At 47.8% G+C, this 19826-nt stretch overlaps 1 protein-coding gene across 1 annotated transcript in view; it reads right to left on the reverse strand.

Moving 5' to 3' along the window:
- Positions 1-19826, reverse strand: part of MAPK4 (mitogen-activated protein kinase 4) — a 126948-nt gene that overhangs the window by 61364 nt on the left and 45758 nt on the right. Inside the window, exon 2 of the mRNA XM_060236172.1 lies at positions 8976-10301. Coding sequence (XP_060092155.1) covers positions 8976-9521 — 546 coding nt within the window. The 5' untranslated portion in view covers positions 9522-10301. The remainder of the gene's footprint in view (positions 1-8975; positions 10302-19826) is intronic.

Below are 19826 nucleotides of genomic sequence, written 5' to 3' on the forward strand. Positions count from 1 at the left end.
GTTTGAAATTAAGCCCTAACTCAGGAGTGTCAAACACGCAGCCCGGGGGCCAAAGCAGGCCTCTGGAGGGCTCCTATCAGGCCCCCAAGCAACTGGCTGTCATTAGCTTCCTTCTCCCTCTCTCTTGCTTCCTTCTGCATCACAGCTTGCTTTGCAAGCCTTGCTCAATCACACAGGAGCTACAGAGCAAAGCCTCTATTTTCTCCACTGGCTGAGGCTTCTTCCTTGGGGAGGAAGAGGGGGAAGGCAGAGTTTGTTTTTCCAGCCTCTCTCAATCACACAGCAGAGCTACTGAGCCAGTCTCTTTTCCTCCTATTGGCTGAGGCTCCTCCCTCTCCTGGTCCCCTGGGAAAGGAAGGAAAGAGCCAGAGCTTCCTTTGCCCACTTCCCTGGATCCCATGGGGAAAAAAACAAAGAAAGCACCTTTAAGACCAACAAGAGCTAACGTTTGTGTTTGTCTGTGTCCTTTTAAAAAGTTTATATCTCTGCTAGCTACTCTTAAGGAGGTACAGAAATGGCCTGGCCCAACGTGGCCTGGCCCAACCAGGTCTCATTTATGTCAGATCCGGCCCTCTTAACAAATAAGTTCAACATCCCTGTTCTAGCCTCATGGTTATGTTTCAAGAGCCGCAGCATTCCTTTCAAGCCATCCTAATGCCCTGCTCTTCTCTTTATGCGTTTTTTTCTTGTAGAAATCCATCGGAATGCCATGGCCCTGAGACAGGTCAGAAGATCAAATTGTACCGTTACAGCCGAGAAAAGGATGCAGGATGGCTAGTCATGGGCACAGCATACCTGCCAAGATCCTGTCAGGCAGAATTCAGCAGCATACCCGCTGCTGAAAAACCCAGCCTTGGCGATCACGGTGTTTTTGCCCAAATACGGAATACATTTCAGTTACCTTAAATAAAAACCACCACAGCGAACAAGTAAACATGTTTTGAGCCAGACAGATGCCCCCAGAACAGAGAGGGGAAAAAAACCTCGATCCCCTTGGCTATTTCAGCCACAGAAAAAAAAGGCACAAGGAAATCCAGAAAGCTGGATGCTTAAGAACAGGGTTGCCATCCTCCAGGTGATGGCTGGAGATCTCCCACAATGACAACTGATCACCAAGTGACAGAGTTCAGTTCACCTGAAGAAAATGGCTGCTTTTGGAAGGTGGACTCTATGGCATTGTACCCTGCGGAGGTTCCTCCCCAAACCCCTCAAAATCTCCAGGTATTTCCCAGCCCAAAGCTGGCAATCCCATGAAGGCTTCTGTGTCTTTAAGAGCTTGAACAGAAAGGAAAGCACAGCCAGAGGTGAGTTTTCCCATCATGCAGCCCTTTGGATGGCAAAATTCACGTCTGGTAAGAACAAGAGCTTTTTTTGAGACGGAACATACAGGAATGCCATTCTGGCTGGCTTTGTGTGTCAGGACTCAGGGGGTGTGGCCTAATATGCAAATGAGTTCCAGCTGGGCTTTTTCTAAAAAAAAAAACGCCCTGGTTAAGAACTAGTGTTGCCAAGTCTAATTCAAGAAATATCTGGGGACTTTGGGGGTGAAGCCAGGAGACATTGGGGTGCAGCCAGGAGCAAAGTTGTGAGAAGCATAATGGAACTCCAAAGGGAGTTCTGGCCATCACATTTAAAGGGATTGCACAGTGCACACCTTTTACATGCCTTCCCTCCATTGGAAATAATGAGGGATAGGGGCACCTTCTTTGGGGGCTTACAGAATTGGAACCCCTGGTCCAATCCTTTTGAAACTTGGGGGGTATTTTGGGGAGAGGCACTGGATGCTAAGATGCAAATTTGGTGCCTCTACCTTAGAAAAAGCCTCCCCCCAGAGCCCCCATTACCCTCAGATCAATTCTCCATTATACCCTATGGGAATCGTTCATAGGGAATAATGGAGTGCCCAGCAGACATTTCCCTCCCCTTGCCCTGCTTTCTGATGACCCTGAAGTGGGGGGAGGACCTCCAAACTGGGGGATCCTGGTAAGATCCCCCTAGTAAGAACATAAGAGCCCTGCTGGATCAGACCAGAAGCCCATCTAGTCCAGAATCCTGTTTCACAAAGCAGCTGACTAGTCACTATGGTAAAATTCTTTTCTCTTTGGCAACTCTTCAATAGGGTTGCCAGCTCCAGGTTGGGAAACACCTGGAGATTTGGGGGTGGAGCCTGAGGGGTAGGGCCTGGGGGAGGGAGGGACTTCAGTGGGGTACAATGCCCTAGGGTCCCCCTTCCAAGGCGGCCATTTTATCCATGAGGACTGAGCTCTGTTGCCTGGAGTTCAGCTGTAATCCCAGGAGATCTCCAGCCATTACCTGGAAGTTGGCAACTCTACTCTAAAAGTGTCCAGCGGGTCTTCAAGAAGCCTTAAAAAGGCTTTGGGGGGGAGAGGAGGACAAAAGTGCCTCAACCTACCTCGCAAAGTTGTTGTGAGGCTAAACGCAGAGAGGGAGGGGGAACCCCATTTGTGCTACCCTGTAGTGCTTGGAGAAAAGAGGGGAGGAAGACAGAGAGGATATGAGAGAAGTGGTGGAAGTGAATCATATTGCTGTAAGCCCCTGTGGTAGGGTTGCCAAGTCCAATTCAAGAAATATCTGGGGATGTTGGGGGTGGAACCAGGAGACTTTGGGGGTGGTCAGGAGCAAGGTTCTGACAAGCATATTTGAACTCCAAAGGGAGTTCTGGCCATCACGTTCAAAGGGACCATACACCTTTTAAATGCCTTCCCTCCTTTGGAAATAATGAAGGATAGGGGCACCTTTTTGGGGGACTCATAGAATTGGACCTCCTGGTCCAATCCTTTTGAAACTTGGAGGGTCTTTTGAGGAGAGGCACTACATGCTATGCTTCAAATTTAGCGCCTCTACCTCAAAAAACACCCCCCTCCTCCTCAGAGCCCGAGATACCCACAGATCAATTCCCCATATATTCTATGGCATGGGTGGGGAACAGTGGCTCTCCAGATGTTTTTTTGCCTACAACTCCCATCAGCCCCAGCCATTGGCCATGCTGGCTGAGGCTGATGGGAATTGTAGGCAAAAAAAACATCTGGAGAGCCACTGTTCCCCACCCCTGCTCCATGGGAATCAGTCTCCTTAGCGAATAATGGAATGCCCAGCAGACATTTCCCTCTCCCCCTTCCCCGCTTTCTGATGACCCTGAAGCAGGGGGAGGGCCTCCAAACGGGGGGGATCCCCTGCCCCCACCTGGGGATTGGCAACCCTATCCTGCGGCTCTCAGCGTGAAACAACGACCCAGTTTCCTCAACGTGCTTGCGCTCAGAGGAGAACACTGGCCCTTTAAGAGGAGAACACTGGCCCTTTAAGAGCTCAGGGACCCATATTGTTTTCTCCCAGAGCCAGGAGGCATCTCTCTTATTGTTCATTGGCAAAGCATGTTGGACAAAACATCCCAAATAAACCCTTTTGTTGGAAACAGAGGTGGGGGGAGGAGAGACAATAATAATTGGGGCAAAATTGCTGAGCATGCTTTGAATTCCTCCTCTGGTCCATCTGTTCCTTTTATCTGGGGAAATCACGCATACAAACGGAGCCCACGCTTCAGGCTCTGGGAGAGGGGGGTGGACGGTGGTCAAACGTTTTCCATAACAGGACATTTCTTGGGCACAAGTTCTCTGTGCTAAAATTTTCTATTCCATGGGTAAGTTGCCCTTTGACCCACTCCAACCCCTTCCTTGCTGCCTAACGACATGCTGGGGTTACAGATATAAGGTTGCCAATCCCCAGGTGGAGGCAGGGGATCCCCCAGTTTGGAGGCCCTCCCCCGCTTCAGGGTCATCAGAAGGCAGGGGGAGGGAAATGTCTGCTGGGCACTCCATTATTCCCTATGGATACCGATTCCCATAGGGCATAATGGAAAATTGATCCATGGATACCTGGGGCTCTGGGGGGGGCTATTTTTTGAGATAGAGACACCAAATTTTCAGCATATCATCTGCTCCCTTCCCCCAAAATACTCACCAAATTTCGAAAAGATTGGACCAGGGGGTTCAATTCTATGAGCCCCAAAAGAAGGTGCCCCCATCCATGATTTTCAGCGGAGGAAAGGTATTTAAAATGTGTGCAGTCCTTTTAAATGTGATGGCCAGAACTCCCTTTGGAGTTCAATTATACTTGTCACAGCCTTGTTCCTGGCTCCACCCCCACAGTCTCCTGGCTCCACCAAGTCCCTAGATATCTCTTGAATTGGACCTGGCAACCCTATACAGATAGTTGCACAAAAAGGGAAAGGGGTTGGATCAGGCCCTTACACAAATGCAAGGGAAAGTGCAAATGACACACCAGTGCACACACACTCAGTGAAACTTCCTACGGCATTTAATCCTACCCATGTTTACTCAGAAACAAATCCCACTGACTCCTATAAGCCTGACTTCCAAATAAGCAATGCGTAGGACAGTAAACCTTACTAAAATCCAGGCCTAGAGGGCTTAAATGCATACTATTTGGCAACAGAGACTAGGGTTGCCAGTCTCCAGGTGGGGCCTGGATATCTCCCACTTTTGCAATTGATCTCCAACTGGCAAAGATCAGCTCCCCTGGAGAAAATTTGAACAATGGACTCGAGGGCAGGGGTGTCAAACATGCAGCCTGAGGCCCAGATCAGGCCCCCAGAGGGCTCCTATCAGGCCCGCAAGCATCTCACTGTCATCTGCTTCCTTCTCTCTCTCTTGCTTCCTTCTGCATCACAGCTTGCTTTGCTAGGCTTGCTCAATCGCACAGGAGCTACAGAGCAAAACCTCTTTTTTCTCCATTGGCTGATCAGCATACGAAGCAACGTATGTATAAAAGCTCGCAATGCCCAGCCATTTAATGTTTTCTCCTGGGACTTGGGCTCAAAACATTGACCATGAGATTTCTGTGATGAATGTCAATAAATCAAAAGGAGGTTTGCAACTTACATACACACACCTGAACAACACCCGAACAGCATACCCAAGATTGTTACAGTTCAGACGTTGCCCCCAGATTTTGATGCAATAATTCAGAGCAAGAGGAGTCGCTGATCAGAAACTGCAAGAGTGCTAATCTTTTAAGCATATTTTAAGTTTTCGAAAAAACCTTTGTGTTTGCCTGTGTCCTTTACAAAGTTTATATTTCTGCTACCCAGCAAGCTCTCATTTATGTCAGAGGTTCTTCTGTAATCCAATTAACACCGCTGGATTTCACAGGCAAAGCTAGAAGACGCCTTTTTCGCCTCAGAGAGGAAGCCAGTCATTTTTAACCTCCAAGTACCGCCTGATCAATACTGGCTCTTCCATTCTATTTACAGAAGTGGGAAGTTCAAACGCCCATTTTAGAACGGATTGTACCAGCCACATCATCTCAGCTAGAACTTTTCCATCAGAGCAATTTACAGAACTCTCAGCTTCTAAATTGGGCGAGAGCTGCCACAAACAGAGGATGCAGGGGTTGGGTTGCCAGATCCAGACGGGGAAATTCCTGGAGATTTGGGGATGGAGCCCGGGCTGTACAGCGGCTTTAGTAGGGTATAGGGTTGCCAGTCTCCAGGTGGGGACAGGGGATCCCCTGGTTTGGAGGCCCTCCCCCTGCTTCAGGGTCATCAGAAAGCGGGGGGGGGGGAGGAAATGTCTGCTGGGCACTGCATTATTCCCTATGGAGACTGATCCCCATAGGGTATAATGGATAATTGGTATGTGGGTATCTGCAGCTCTGGGAGGGTTGGTTTTTTGAGGCAGAGGCACCAAATTTTCAGCATAGCATCCAGTGCCTCTCCCCAAAATACCCACCAAGTTTCAAAAGGATTGGACTGGGGAGGGGGGTGCAATTCTATGAGCCCCAAATGAAGGTGCCCCTATTCCTCACTATTTCCAATGGAGGGAAAGCATTTAAAAGGTGTGTGGTCCCTCTAAAAGTGGTGGCCACAGCACTCCCTTTGGAGTTCAGTTACATTTGTCACAACCTTGCTCCTGGCTCCACCCCCAAAGTCCCCAGTTATTTCTTGAATTGGACCTGGCAACCCTAGTGGGGAACAATGCCACAAAGTTCACCCTCCAAGCATCCATTTTCTCTAGGAGAACTGATCTCTGTAGTCCGGAGAGGAGCTGTAATTCCGGTGGATCCCCAGGTCCCACCTGGAAGCCGGCCAGTGTTCCCTCTAAACTGAGTTAGTGTGAACTACCTTACATTTTTTTAGCCTCTGGCTCACACATTTTTGTCTTAGCTCAGGGAATATGGCCCCAGAGCAAACTAATTTATGCCGTAGCTCACCACTTTAATGCCAGTAGCTCACGAAGTAGAATTTTTGTTCACAAGACTCCACAGCTCTGTGGGAGTACTGCAGCTGGCATCCCTGAATTGGGCCAATTTCAGTACTATAAAGCCAGATATCACACAACTTCACTGTAACACAATGTTGCGAGGACAGGTAGCACTGACAACTTAAACCAGGGGTGTCGAACTCATTTGTTATGAGGGCTGAATCTGACATAAATGAGACCTTGTTGGGCTGGGCCACATCAGGCCAGGTCATGTGTGTACCTATTTAAGATTAGGTAGCATAGATATAAACTTTATAAAGGACACAGACAAACACATTTTAAAAAAAAGAAATTAAAATAAAACATGCTTAAAACATTAGCAATCATTGGTCTTAAAGTTGTGTTCTTTGTATCTCTCCCATGGGATGCAAGGAATTTGGCAAAGGAAGCTCTGGCTCTTTCCTTCCTGCCCCAGGGGACCAGGAGGGAGAGGAGCCTCAGCCAATAGAAGGAAAACAGGCTTGGCTCAGTAGCTCTGCTGTGTGATTGAGAGAGCCTGGCAAAACAAGCCCTCCCTCCCCCTCAGCTAACAGAGAAAATAGAGGCTTCGCTCTGAAGGTCCTGTGCAATTGAGCAAGCCTGGTAAAGCAAGCTGTGATGCAGAAGTAAGCAAGAGAGAGGGAGAAGGAAGCAAATGACATCCAGTTGCTTGGGGGCCTGATAGGAGTCCGCTGGAGGCCTGATTTGGCCCCTGGCCCATGTGTTTGACACCCCTGACTTAAACATAGTTCAAGGAGCAGACAAAGAATAGAACAAGTGCCCCCCCCCCCACCTTGTGGAACAGCCGGCTTGAGAAGGTCACGAAGGTTCCCACTCTCTTGGCTTTCTGCACACTCTGCAAAACTGAATTATTCAAGAGGGATTTTCTACATGGGCAATTGGGTTGCACCATATAAAATGATTCACAATGTTACTTGGACAAATTATTAGGGACCGTGGTCGCCGAGACTACTGTGTCTAATTTGGGATAAATTGGATCCTACTACGTAATCTTGCATCATTTAATGTGTCACGTTAACACTTGTGTTTTGCTTCAGTTCTGATTTTTTTGTTCTGGATTTCTGGAAATCCTGTTCTGTTGTTTATGCAATGCCCCATCCTGTTGATTGCGCTGACTCGCTCTTGCGTCCCAGTGAGAAAGGTGGACTATAAATAACCTATGTAAAATAAACTGAATAAAATAGCCTTTCTATTCTTACCACTTTGCACTTATGAATTCCCTGTGGGTGTCTGACTGATGACCCGAGGCAGAGCTCACTCTGACACGCAAAAGCTCATGCTAGAAAATGTTTTCATGCTCTTCAAGATGAGCAGAAAAAGAAGATATTGGATTTATACCCCGCCCTACATTCTGAATCTCAGACTCTCAGACACCTTGTGAGGTAGGTGGGGCTGAAAGACCTCCAACAGAAGCTGCCCTTTCAAGGACAGCTCTAGGAGAGCTATGACTGACCCAAGGCCATTCCAGCAGCTGCAAGTGGAGGAGTGGGGAACTGAAGCCAGTTCTCCCAGATAAGAGTCCACACATTTAACCACTACAGCAAACTGGCTCTAGACCCCCGTGTACATCTGAATCTGGGCACTGAATGTTTTGTAGCTGGCTGGCAAAACAAACTTGAGAGGAAAGGCTAAGTATATATACTTTGCTTTTGGGGTGAGCCTTCCCAGACTTTGATATCCATCTTGCTCTTTACCTGTTCATTTTGTGTGTTTGAAACTGTGTTAAATCTCCTGTCTTGGTGTAGTGGTTAAGTTCACGGACCCTTATCTGGGAGAACTGGGTTTGATTCCCCACTCCACTTGCAGCTGCTGGAATGGCCTTGGGACAGCCATAGCTCTCATAGGAGCTGTCCTTGAAAGGGCAGCTGGGGTAAGAGCTCATTCAGCCCCACCTACCTCACAGGGTGTCTGTTGTGGGCGGGGGGAGGTAAAGGAGAGACTCTGAGACTCTGAGATTCAGAGTACAGGGTGGAATATAAATCCAACATCATCATCTTCTTCTTCTTCAGGAAACTGGAGTCCTCTGAGACTTTCTATGACAGGGTTCCCATGGTAGTGCCTGTAGGCTCCTTGAGGCCCATCAAACTTTTGGGGAAAGTGAGTGGGGCCAGATGATGCTTTTTGATTGGCCACTGGAGGTTTGTAAAAATGTTGCTTTGGCAGCAACTGCTACCACAGCACAGGGATCTTCCTTATGTGGCAGCCATTTTGTGTCTGGCTCCAGCTCCTTTGGCAGCCATTCTGCGGCTGTGTTCACTACACTGTATCAGAATTCCAAAAGTACCTGCGGGATCAAAAAGCTTGGGGGTGTCTGTCTAATGACTTCAAGAATTATAACTCAGCACATCCTTCAAGAACATAGTAATTTTTTTTAAAAAAAATCAAAGGATCATGGGTGTGTTTCAAAGGCAACTGGTACAACTTCCTTCTTGAAGCTAAGCAGAACTGAAGGCTATCTTTCTTAAGTTCTATGTAGCAAGACTGGTGGAGCATAAATGGAAGGAATACGTTCTAAGGAGGCAACAATAAAATCTTACAAATTATGGAAATTGTTTCGGTTCAAAAATCTGGCATGGGATTCTCCAAATCTTGTACAGGAACATGGTGAAAGCAGCCAAAACAAGTCGAGGGACGTAAGAGAAGAGAAGCCATGTTGGATCAGGCCAATGGACTCACCTTGTGAGAGTAATGTTGATCCACAACTCTTGCCAATCCAAAGTCTCCAATCTTCAACACCAAGTCCTCTGTGTTGATGAAAATGTTAGCTGGTTTTAAGTCACGGTGCAACACGTTGGCTGAGTGGATGTACTTCAAACCCCTGAGCAACTGGTACATGAAGAGCTTGGCGTGCTCCTCTGAGAGTGGTCCTTGCTCCAAGAGTCGCGCCAGGTCAGTCTCCATATACTCCTGGACGACATACACCGTATTAAACTTGAACAAGTCTCCTTGAAGGTCTGCTCCTTTAGGCCCCAATACCTCGTAGACTTTCACGATGTTGTCGTGGTCCAGCCGGCGGATTATCTTGATCTCGCGGAAAGCATGCTTCAAACTCTGCGCGTCGTTGATGGCAATCTTCTTCACGGCCACTTTCCGGCTGCTTTTGCTGTCGACCGCCGACAGCACGAGCCCATTGACTCCGAAGCCCAACGGTCTGAAGTTGACAAAGCGGCAGCCGAGGTCATAACCGTACATATTAGCGATGTAATCACACTTCTCTGCCATGGCGTGGGTCAACTCCCGTAGATTCCAGTAGACAAGAAGAACCTTCAGATCACGGCTGTGGCTTGAAATAATTCATTATTACAAATAGGGATCCGCAAATTCTCTTTCTCGGAGCCCATCGTTACAAAAGAGGCTTGCGAATATTTAGGGTATTAAAAAATGAGATACAAGGGGGGATTGTAAAAATACATTCCAGAAGAAGCCTGCAGACTTAAAGCAGTGACTTGTTACGCTGGAGGAAGGAGCAGGGCAGAAGGCGACGAAAACTTACAGCCTGTTTCGCTCAAGCACATTCAGTAAAAGCTTCTGCTGCAATATGCCTGATAAACCAATTGAGTGTTCAAGCTCCCTTTATTTCTTCTACTTTCCAGGAACGTGACCCAATGAAAGTCAACATTTAAGCCTGAGAGCTTGACTCCCATTTCTTTTATTATCCAAACACAGACCTTCAGCTACAAAGTATTTGGAAATCAACATTGGCTGGAAACCTTCAGAGATGGAAACAGACAGAATTTTTTTTTTTCCTGTGCGAGACCAATACTTCTGTAAGCCTTGGGGCAATTTCTACCAGGCATTCTTGAAATGTAAGCTCAATTTTCCATTTTATAATCAGAAGAGAAGGATGAAGGCAGAGATAACATTCGGGATAAGATCTTGGTCATCTTAGCACCATTCATTCTGACAACCATCATCTTCCCTGCATCCTTCGTTTGATGAAATATGCACCGCTTGATCGGTTACTCAGCACCTGTTACTTCTCAATTGTTACAAACCTTCCTCCTGCAAGGCAAAAAAAAAATTTAATTTAATTATGCAACGGGTTTTGCTTAAACCTTTCCCTCCTGAAGGAGCCCTGTGGCACAGAGTGGTAAAGCTGTAGTACTCCAATCTAAGTCTGATCCCAGTGGAAGCTGGGTTTCAGGTAGCCGGCTCAAGGTTGACTCAGCCTTCCATCCTTCCAAGGTCGGTAAAATGAGTCCCCAGCTTGCTGGGGGGAAGGCGTAGATGACTGGGGAAGGCAATGGCAAACCACCCTGCAAAAAGTCTAACGTGAAAATGTCGTGATGCGACGTCACCCCAGAGTCGGAAACGACCGGTGCTTGCACAGGGGACTACCTTTACCTTTACCTTTTCCCTCCTGAAGGTTAACACAGTAAAGAAAAAGCAGATGGGGATGCATCAGTGACAACCCTTTGGAAAGCTGGTGAGATCTTCTTGAGACTCTCGGCAGGGTTCCCAGCTCTCTAGTTGTCTCCTTTCTAATACTCCTAAAACTGGATGCGGGGCCGGTTCACATATCACAAAAACATGCAGTGGAGTTGCACACCTCCTAGACTTGTGGGGACCCCCGTTCCGATAAGAACCGCACGGCAGGGACAGAATGGATAAGAGTTCTTTCAGCGGAACCCTCCTTCCCATGCCACCTGGATAGAACCACAGACTGGTACGACCGCTCTCTCCCTACCGCTCCCACCCAATTAAGATTCATCGCCGCCTGCTAATGCAGAGGAGCAGCAGGTGAAACAGAAACACCTTCGCCTGGAGAGGAACGAAAGCAGACTAGCTCTTACGCACAGCTAAACTTAGAACAAGGTTGTGGGTCAGCCTCCCTCCTCTGAAGTTCTGCGGCCAAGTCTTTCCGTGTGAGCGTTCGGCTCAAAGGAAGGCGACTAAAACCTGCCTTGGCCACCCGCCGCCCCCAGCCACGATAACCATCTTCCATTTCTGCAAGGCCAGCTGATCACAGGGTTATATTTAGTAAGTGATTCCTACGCCTAATGGTCAGAAGCCAAACTCAGGGTGAAATGCGACAGCTATTTAGTGGGGGAAAGCGGGACGGCCACATAGACATTCGGGGCATATTTTGCAGTTTCTCTGCACAGACAGAATCTGCCTCAAACACAAATTAAGTTTCCCAATCCAGCAAGGGAAACGACACCCTAACAGCCACCGTGTGCTTTTCCACTTCAGAAGGCTAGAAGGAGCTTGGAAACTATTCGCTTTTTTAAAAGTGTGTATGCCTTTAAATCTGTAGGAGCCAGGCTTAATGAGGGCAAGGTGAGCCGCCAGAACATGACTGCTCCCAGTGAACTGCTAGAAAAGGAGGGAAACTAGCATAACGAATGGAATGGAGGGTTTGTTTTACATTCCTTTCAGAAGTCATTTGTGCAGTAAAGCAGAGAGAGTAAAGAGTAAACTAGAACCGTTGGTTTGCCTGTTTGGTCTGAAGAGTTTGGTTGAATATACACAGCAGATGGTTACATTCAACAACTCTGTGAGTAAATTGCTCCAGTAAGATCACTAAAGTGTGGGATTGCAAACTGTTTATTTTTGCTGTGGGTGTGTGTGTGTGAGAGAGAAAGAGAGGGGTGGGGGAGAGAGAGAGAACTGCATCTGCTGGGAGATGAGGAAATGAAGACTGTATTCAGGGGAAATGCATTGCTGTATTTTTATTTATTTATTTTAGGGAATGTGAAAGTCTCCTGGCTCCACCCACAAAGTCCCTAGATATTTCCTGAGTTAGACTTGGCAATCCTAACACAAGTCAATGGAGTCAGTTCATACATTAAGCGGCAATGTTCATACATTTAGCTTCTAGTCCAACTGGTGGATCTCTTGACGGCACTTGGTTTTTTTGGCCACTGTGTGACACAGAGCATTGGACTGGATGGGCCATTGGCCTGATCCAATATGGCTTCTCTTATGTTCTTCTGTGACACAGAATGTTGGACTGGATGGGCCATTGGCCTGATCCAACAGGGCTTCTCTTATGTTCTTCTGTGACACAGAGCATTGGACTGGATGGGCCATTGGCCTGATCCAACATGGCTTCTCTTATGTTCTTATGTGACACAGAGTGTTGGACTGGATGGGCCATTGGCCTGATCCAACATGGCTTCTCTTATGTTCTTATGTGACACAGAGCATTGGACTGGATGGGCCATTGGCCTGATCCAACATGGATTATGTAAATCAAACACTGAGCAGTCTAGAGGCAAAAAGCCAATTCGTATGCATGCAGAGTAGGAATCTCAACCTCAGACTGGCTCAGTGTGATCATTAACTCCATGGCTACATGATGCCTGAATCACAGAAAGCATTGCATCCCACCGTGTCTGGTGGGAAAGGGGCAGAAGAAGAAAGCACACTTTGGCCAGCAGAAGGTCCAAGTTCCATTTCCAGCAGCTCCGGGGATCTCAAGCAACAACAGCCAGAACAAACCCTATCTAATGCTCTAGAGATCTGCCTCAGAAGCAAAGAGCTATGGACTAGCGAGAGCAGGAGTGTCAAACACATTTGTTATGAGGGCGGAATCTGACATAAATGAGACTTTGTCAGGCCGGGCTGGGACAGGCCGTGTTGAGCCAGGCCAGGTGTGTACCTATTTAAGATTAGGTAGCAGAGATATAAACTTTTTAAAGGACACAGACAAACATGACTATATATATATATATATATATATATATATATATATATATGTGTGGATATGCCCTTCAGGCCTGCGCAGAGGAATTTTTTAGGTGAAATGCAGTGTGCGCGGTACTGGCTCCACCCTTTCACCTGGGGGTCATCTGCCATGGCCCGTCATCACCTGCGACTCCTTGAGCGCTTTCATCAGCGCTGCCTTTGCACCATCCTCAACATCCACTGGAGTGACTTTGTGACCAACACTGAAGTCCTCAAGCGGGCAGAGGTTACCAGCATCGAGGCACTGCTGTTGAAGACGCAGCTGCGCTGGGCAGGGCATATTTCCAGGATGGAAAACCACCGCCTTCCCAAGATTGCCCTGTATGGCAAACTTTCCACCGGCCTTCGAAATAGAGGGGCACCAAAGAAGAGGTACAAGGACTCCTTGAAGAAATCCCTTGTTACCTGTTGCATCAACCATCACCAGTGGTCTGACCTAGCGTCAGATCGCAAAGCATGGAGGCACACCATCCACCAGGCTGTCTCTTCCTTTGAGAACGCACGCATAGCTGGTCTTGAGGACAAAAGGAGATTGAGGAAGAATCGCACTGCTACAGCACCAACCCCAAATCAGACTTTTCCCTGCAGCCACTGTGGCCGGACCTGCCTGTCCCGCATTGGTCTTGTCAGCCACCAGCGAGCCTGCAGCAGACGTGGACTACTGCACCTTTCTTAAATCTTCATTCGCGAAGTCAAGCCCAGAGAGAGAGACAGAGATACACACACTCACACACATCTACACACATCTACACACACATATATACATATAAACACACATATACATATACATATGTATATATGTGTATGTGTGTATATATACACACATACACGCACATACATATACATATATATACACACTTACATATATACATGCATGTATATGTATATATATATGTGTGTCTAAATATATATGTATACACACACTCACACACACATATACATATAAACACACATACATACATATATATGTGTGTGTGTGTATACTTAAAATAAAACATGCTTAAAACATTAGCACTTGTTGGTCTTAAAGGGGCTTTCTTTGTATCTCTCCCATGGGATCCAGGGAACTGGGCAAAGGAAGCTCTGGCTCTTTCCTTCCTTCCCCAGGGGACCAGGAAGGGGAGGAGCCTCAGCCAATGAAGAAAACTGAGGTTTTGCTCTGTAGCTCCTGTGCAATTGAACAAGCCTTGCAAAGCAAACTGAGATGCAGAAGGAAGCAAGAAAGAGGGAGAAGGAAGCAGACAAGAGACAGTAGCTCGAGGGCCCGATAGGAGCCTTCTGGGGGCTTGATTCGGCCCCCGGGCTGCATGTTTGACACCCCTGAGCTAGATGGAAACAGAAAACTCTTTACACATGCAGAGCTCCAGGTTCGACCCCAACATCTTGGAGACAGCTACCAGGTTGAAAAAACAGAAGCAATCTGTCCTCGGACCCCACTGCCAATTAGAACAGAAGAACATAGGGAGAGCAGGGGTGGGGCGTTGTGGCTCAGCGGCAGAGCATCTGCTTGGTGTGCAGAAGGTCCCTGGTTCAATCCCCGGCATCAGTTAGTAGGTGATGTGAAAGACCTCCACCTGAAACCATGGAGATCTGCTGTCAGTCTGAGTACCCAAACCTGACCTCGATGAGCCAAGAGTCTGATTTCAATGCAACACACCTCTGTATCACATGTTTTATCCATTCACTAGGGTTACCAGGGAAATACCTGGAGTTTTTTTTTGGGGGGGGCAGTAGAGACTGGAAAGGGACCTCAGCAAGGTATTATGCCATACACAGCCCCTCCCCAAAAGTGTCATTTCCTCCAAAGGACCGATCTCGTTCATCTGGAGATCAGGTGTAATACCAGGTGCCAGCAGGAGGTTGGCAACCTCGCTGTTCACTCACCACCCACCTGTCTCCTGCACTGACTCTGCACCAAAACAGATGTCAGGTGTATCATGAAGGCAGCATCCCATTACCACGAAGAAGCGGATTCAATAATTTATCATCTCTCCAGCGTGTCCTCATTTCCAGGCAGTTTTACGGTTACGGCAAAGATCTACGGTTACAGACACTGCTGCTTCACTGCAAACAGGTTCCGCCTAGGGTCGCCAATCCCCAGGTGGGGCAGGCAAAAAGCACCAGGGCATCCATGCCAAGACGAGCCTCAATACTTTTAAATATTTCTACAACACTTTTTATACTTATAGAAAAATCATGCTATACAAAGTGCTTAAATAAGCCACACCCAAACATCAAGTCCATCTGTTTGTATGTAACGATCAATTCTTTGAAACTGGAACTTCGAGATGTGGTAGAGTGAGTCGTGAAGATAGAGCCCAATGCTCCCAGTCTTCTTTTAGCCAGTGTAAATGTTGGAAACAGCAAGGCACAAGATCGCAACAGGGATGCGCGTAATGCCCTGTTTCACACGAGGCTTCTACGAGCTTCAAAAATCATTTAAACAATTCATATAGGAGACCAAAGCTCCACCATTCTGGTTTACACTGGCTAAAAGAAGACTGGGAGCACTGGGCTCTATCTTCATGACTCACTCTACCACATCCCAAAGTTCCAGTTTCAAAGAATCGATTGTTATACACAAACAGATGGACTTGATGTTCGGCTGTGGCTTATTTCTGCGCTTTGTATAGCATGATTTTTCTATGTATAAAAAGTGTTGTAGAAATATTCAAAAGCATTGAGGCTTGTCTTGGCGTGGATGCCCTGGTGCTTTTTGCCTGCTCCGATTTCCACGCTACTCTTGTTGGTTGTTAAATCACCAGGTGAGGGCAGGGGAATCCCCCAGTTTGGAAGCCGTCCCCTCGCTTCAGGGTAATCAGAAAGCGGGGGGGGGGGGGAAATGTCTGCTGGGAACTCTATTATTCCCTATGGAGACTTATTCCCATTGGAAATAATGGAGAGTTGATCTGTGGGTATTTGGGGCTCTGGGGAGGCTGTATTTTGAGGTAGATGCACCAAATACCATCCAAGTTTCAAAAACATTGGACCAGGGGATCCATTTCTATGAGCCCCCAAAGAAGGTGCCACTATCCTTCATTATTTCCAATGGAGGGAAGGCATTTAAAAGGTGTGCGGTCCCTTTAAATGTGATGGCCAGAACTCCCTTTGGAGTTCAATTATGCTTGTCACAGCCTTGCTCCTGGCTCCACCCCCAAAGTCCCCAGATATTTCTTGAATTGGACTTGGCAACCCTGGTTCTGCCAGTGAAGGCTTTACTGCATTTCTCCCTCTACGCTGCCCCCGTCCAAACCTCTCCGTCTGCTAATTAAAGGCCCTGATGGACTTGCCTAATAGGTTTTGCATCACAGGCTCTGTGTCCTGAGCTGCTTACAGGGTTTTAAAGACGGTTTCTGAACGAATACATCAGCTGGCATGATGGGGCAGAGTTTCCAACCAATTCAAGGCCCGGCAGTTAATCACCCAAATGCGACACTCAGCTCAACTTTACTGTTGGCGGACAGCCTGCAGCTCTGGCCAAAACCTCACGTCATGCAGATAAGCCATTAGGAGACGTGGTTGCCCAGAAAAGCAAGAAGAGGAGGGAGACAGGCTGGCTAATGAGGTCACGTCTGATGGACTCGCAAGACAGGATTCTGGGAAGAGACTTGGCTGTGTGAGAGAGAAGGGCAAGGAGATCCTTGCGAGTTTAAGTATAAGCAACTTTTTGCTGAGAGCGAGACAGAGAGAAGTCTTGTCCCTAAGGATAGCATTCTACTTCAAAGGGACAGTATCAGATAATCATGGCCGGTGCATGGGAGTAGGCTACGTAGGTGGCCATCTAGGACACCACCTGGCCAAGGGGGCGCCACTAGTGCCCCCTCTTCTCCCCACGCTCAGTGTGCGTGGTTCTTCGAGCCTGCCTTCCCCAATGGAAAGCCGGTTCCATGGAGCGCAGACGATGCCCAGCCAGTTTCGCATTCCCCAGGTCTGTTACAGACCTGGGAAACACGAAAGAGGACGGCGCCTGAGCTGCGCGCTCCTTGGAGCCAGGCAGGGATAAATTTATCAATTGTAAAAGCTGAAGAAGAGCCAATTACAGTTTCCAAAAATTGACTCCTGTTGAAGTTGCATGCTGCCACTCATCCTTCCTACTCTGCCGTAGCAGAGCCGTGGGAGCCATAGCTCAATGGCAGAGCATCTTTCTCAACCAGGGTTGCCAGGTCCAATGGAAGAAATATCTGGGGACTTTGGGGGTGGAGCCAGGAGATTTTGGGGTGGAGCCAGGAGACTTTGGGGGTGGAGCCAGGAGCAAGGTTATGACAAGTGTAATTGAATTCCAAAGGGAGTTCTGGCCATCACGTTCAAAGGGACCAAACACCTTTTAAATGCCTTCCCTCCATTGGAAATAATGAAGGATAGGGGCACCTTCTTTTGGAGCTCATGAAATTGGACCCTCTGGTCCAATCATTTTGAGACTTGGAGAGTATTTTGGGAGAGGTACTGGATGCTATGCTGAAAATCTGGTGCCTCTATCTCAGAAAACAGCCTCCCCAGAGCCCCAGATACCTGCAGATCAATTCTCCATTATACCCTATGGGGATCAATCTTCATAGGGAATAATGGAGTGCCCAGCAGACTTCCCCCCCATCGCTTTCTGAGGACCCTGAAGTGGGGGGAGGACCTCCAAACCGGGGGATCCCCTGACCCCATCTGGGGATTGGCAGCCCTATTCTCATATACACAGGTCTTGTCGCTGGCACCTCCAACTAAAAGGATCATGTGGAAATGGTCATGTGAAGGTCTTGTCCCTGGCACCTCCAGCTAAAAGGATCAAGTAGAAATGGTCATGTGAAGGTCTTGTCCATGGCACCTACAGCTAAAAGGATCAAGTAGAAATAGTCATGTGAAGGTCTTGTCCCTGGCACCTCCAGCTAAAAGGATCAAGTCAAAATGGTCATGTGAAGGTCTTGTCCCTGGCACCTCCAGCTAAAAGGATCAAGTAGAAATGTTCATGAGAAGATCTTGTCCCTGGCACCTCCAGCTAAAAGGATCAAGTCAAAATGGTCATGTGAAGGTCTTGTCCCTGGCACCTCCAGCTAAAAGGGTCAAATAGAAATGGTCATGTGAAGGTCTTGTCCCTGGCACCTCCAGCTAAAAGGATCAAGTAGAAATGGTCATGTGAAGGTCTTGTCCCTGGCACCTCCAGCTAAAAGGATCAAGTAGAAATGGTCATGTGAAGGTCTTGTCCCTGGCACCTCCAGCTAAAAGGATCAAGTAGAAATGGCCATGAGAAGGTCTTGTCCCTGGCACCTCCAGCTAAAAGGATCAAGTAGAAATGGTCATGTGAAGGTCTTGTCCCTGGCACCTCCAGCTAAAAGGATCAAGTAGAAATAGTCATGTGAAGGTCTTGCCTTTGGCACCTCCAGCTAAAAGGATCAAGTCAAAATGGTCATGTGAAGGTCTTGTCCCTGGCACCTCCAGCTAAAAGGATCAAGTAGAAATGGTCATGTGAACGTCTTGTCCCTGGCACCTCCAGCTAAAAGGATCAAGTAGAGATGGTCTGTGAAGGTCTTTTCCCTGGCACCTCCAGCTAAGAGGATCAAGTAGAAATGGTCATTTGAAGGTCTTGTCCCTGGCACCTCCAACTAAAAGGATCAAGTAGAAATGGTCATGCGAAGGTCTTGTCCATGGCACCTCCAGCTAAGAGGATCAAGTAGAAATGGTCATGTGAAGGTCTTGTCCCTGGCACCTCCCGCTAAAAGGATCAAGCAGAAATGGTCATGTGAAGGTTTTGTCCCTGGCACCTCCAGCTAAAAGGATCAAGTAGAGATGGTCATGTGAAGGTTTTGTCCCTGGCACCTCCAGCTAAAAGGATCAAGTAGAGATGGTCATGTGAAGGTCTTGTCCCTGGTACCTCCAGCTAAAAGGATCAAGTAGAAATAGTCATGTGAAGGTCTTGTCCCTGGCACCTCCAACTAAAAGGATCATGTCGAAATGGTCATGTGAAGGTCTTGTCCGTGGCACCTCCCGCTAAAAGGATCAAGTAGAAATGGTCATGTGAAGGTCTTGTCCCTGGCACCTCCAGCTAAAAGGATCAAGTAGAAATAGTCATGTGAAGGTCTTGTCCCTGGCACCTCCAAATAAAAGGATCATGTCGAAATGGTCATGTGAAGGTCTTGTCCGTGGCACCTCCCGCTAAAAGGATCAAGTAGAGATGGTCATGTGAAGGTCTTGTCCCTGGCACCTCCCGCTAAAAGGATCATGTGGGAATGGTCATGTGAAGGTCTTGTCCCTGGCACCTCCAGCTAAAAGGATCATGTCGAAATGGTCATGTGAAGGTCTTGTCCCTGGCACCTCCCGCTAAAAGGATCATGTGGGAATGGTCATGTGAAGGTCTTGTCCCTGGCACCTCCTGCTAAAAGGATCATGTGGGAATGGTCATGTGAAGGTCTTGTCCCTGGCACCTCCCGCTAAAAGGATCATGTGGGAATGGCCATATGAAGGTCTTGTCCCTGGCACCTCCAACTAAAAGGATCATGTCGAAATGGTCATGTGAAGGTCTTGTCCCTGGCACCTCCCGCTAAAAGGATCATGTGGGAATGGTCATGTGAAGGTCTTGTCCCTGGCACCTCCCGCTAAAAGGATCATGTGGGAATGGCCATGTGAATGTCTTGTCCCTGGCACCTCCAACTAAAAGGATCATGTTGAAATGGTCATGTGAAGGTCTTGTCCCTGGCACCTCCTGCTAAAAGGATCATGTGGGAATGGTCATGTGAAGGTCTTGTCCCTGGCACCTCCCGCTAAAAGGATCATGTGGGAATGGTCATGTGAAGGTCTTGTCCCTGGCACCTCCCGCTAAAAGGATCATGTGGGAATGGCCATGTGAAGGTCTTG

This window comes from Heteronotia binoei, chromosome 4 (genome assembly GCF_032191835.1).
Source record: "Heteronotia binoei isolate CCM8104 ecotype False Entrance Well chromosome 4, APGP_CSIRO_Hbin_v1, whole genome shotgun sequence".
Classification (NCBI taxonomy): Eukaryota; Metazoa; Chordata; class Lepidosauria; order Squamata; family Gekkonidae; genus Heteronotia; species Heteronotia binoei.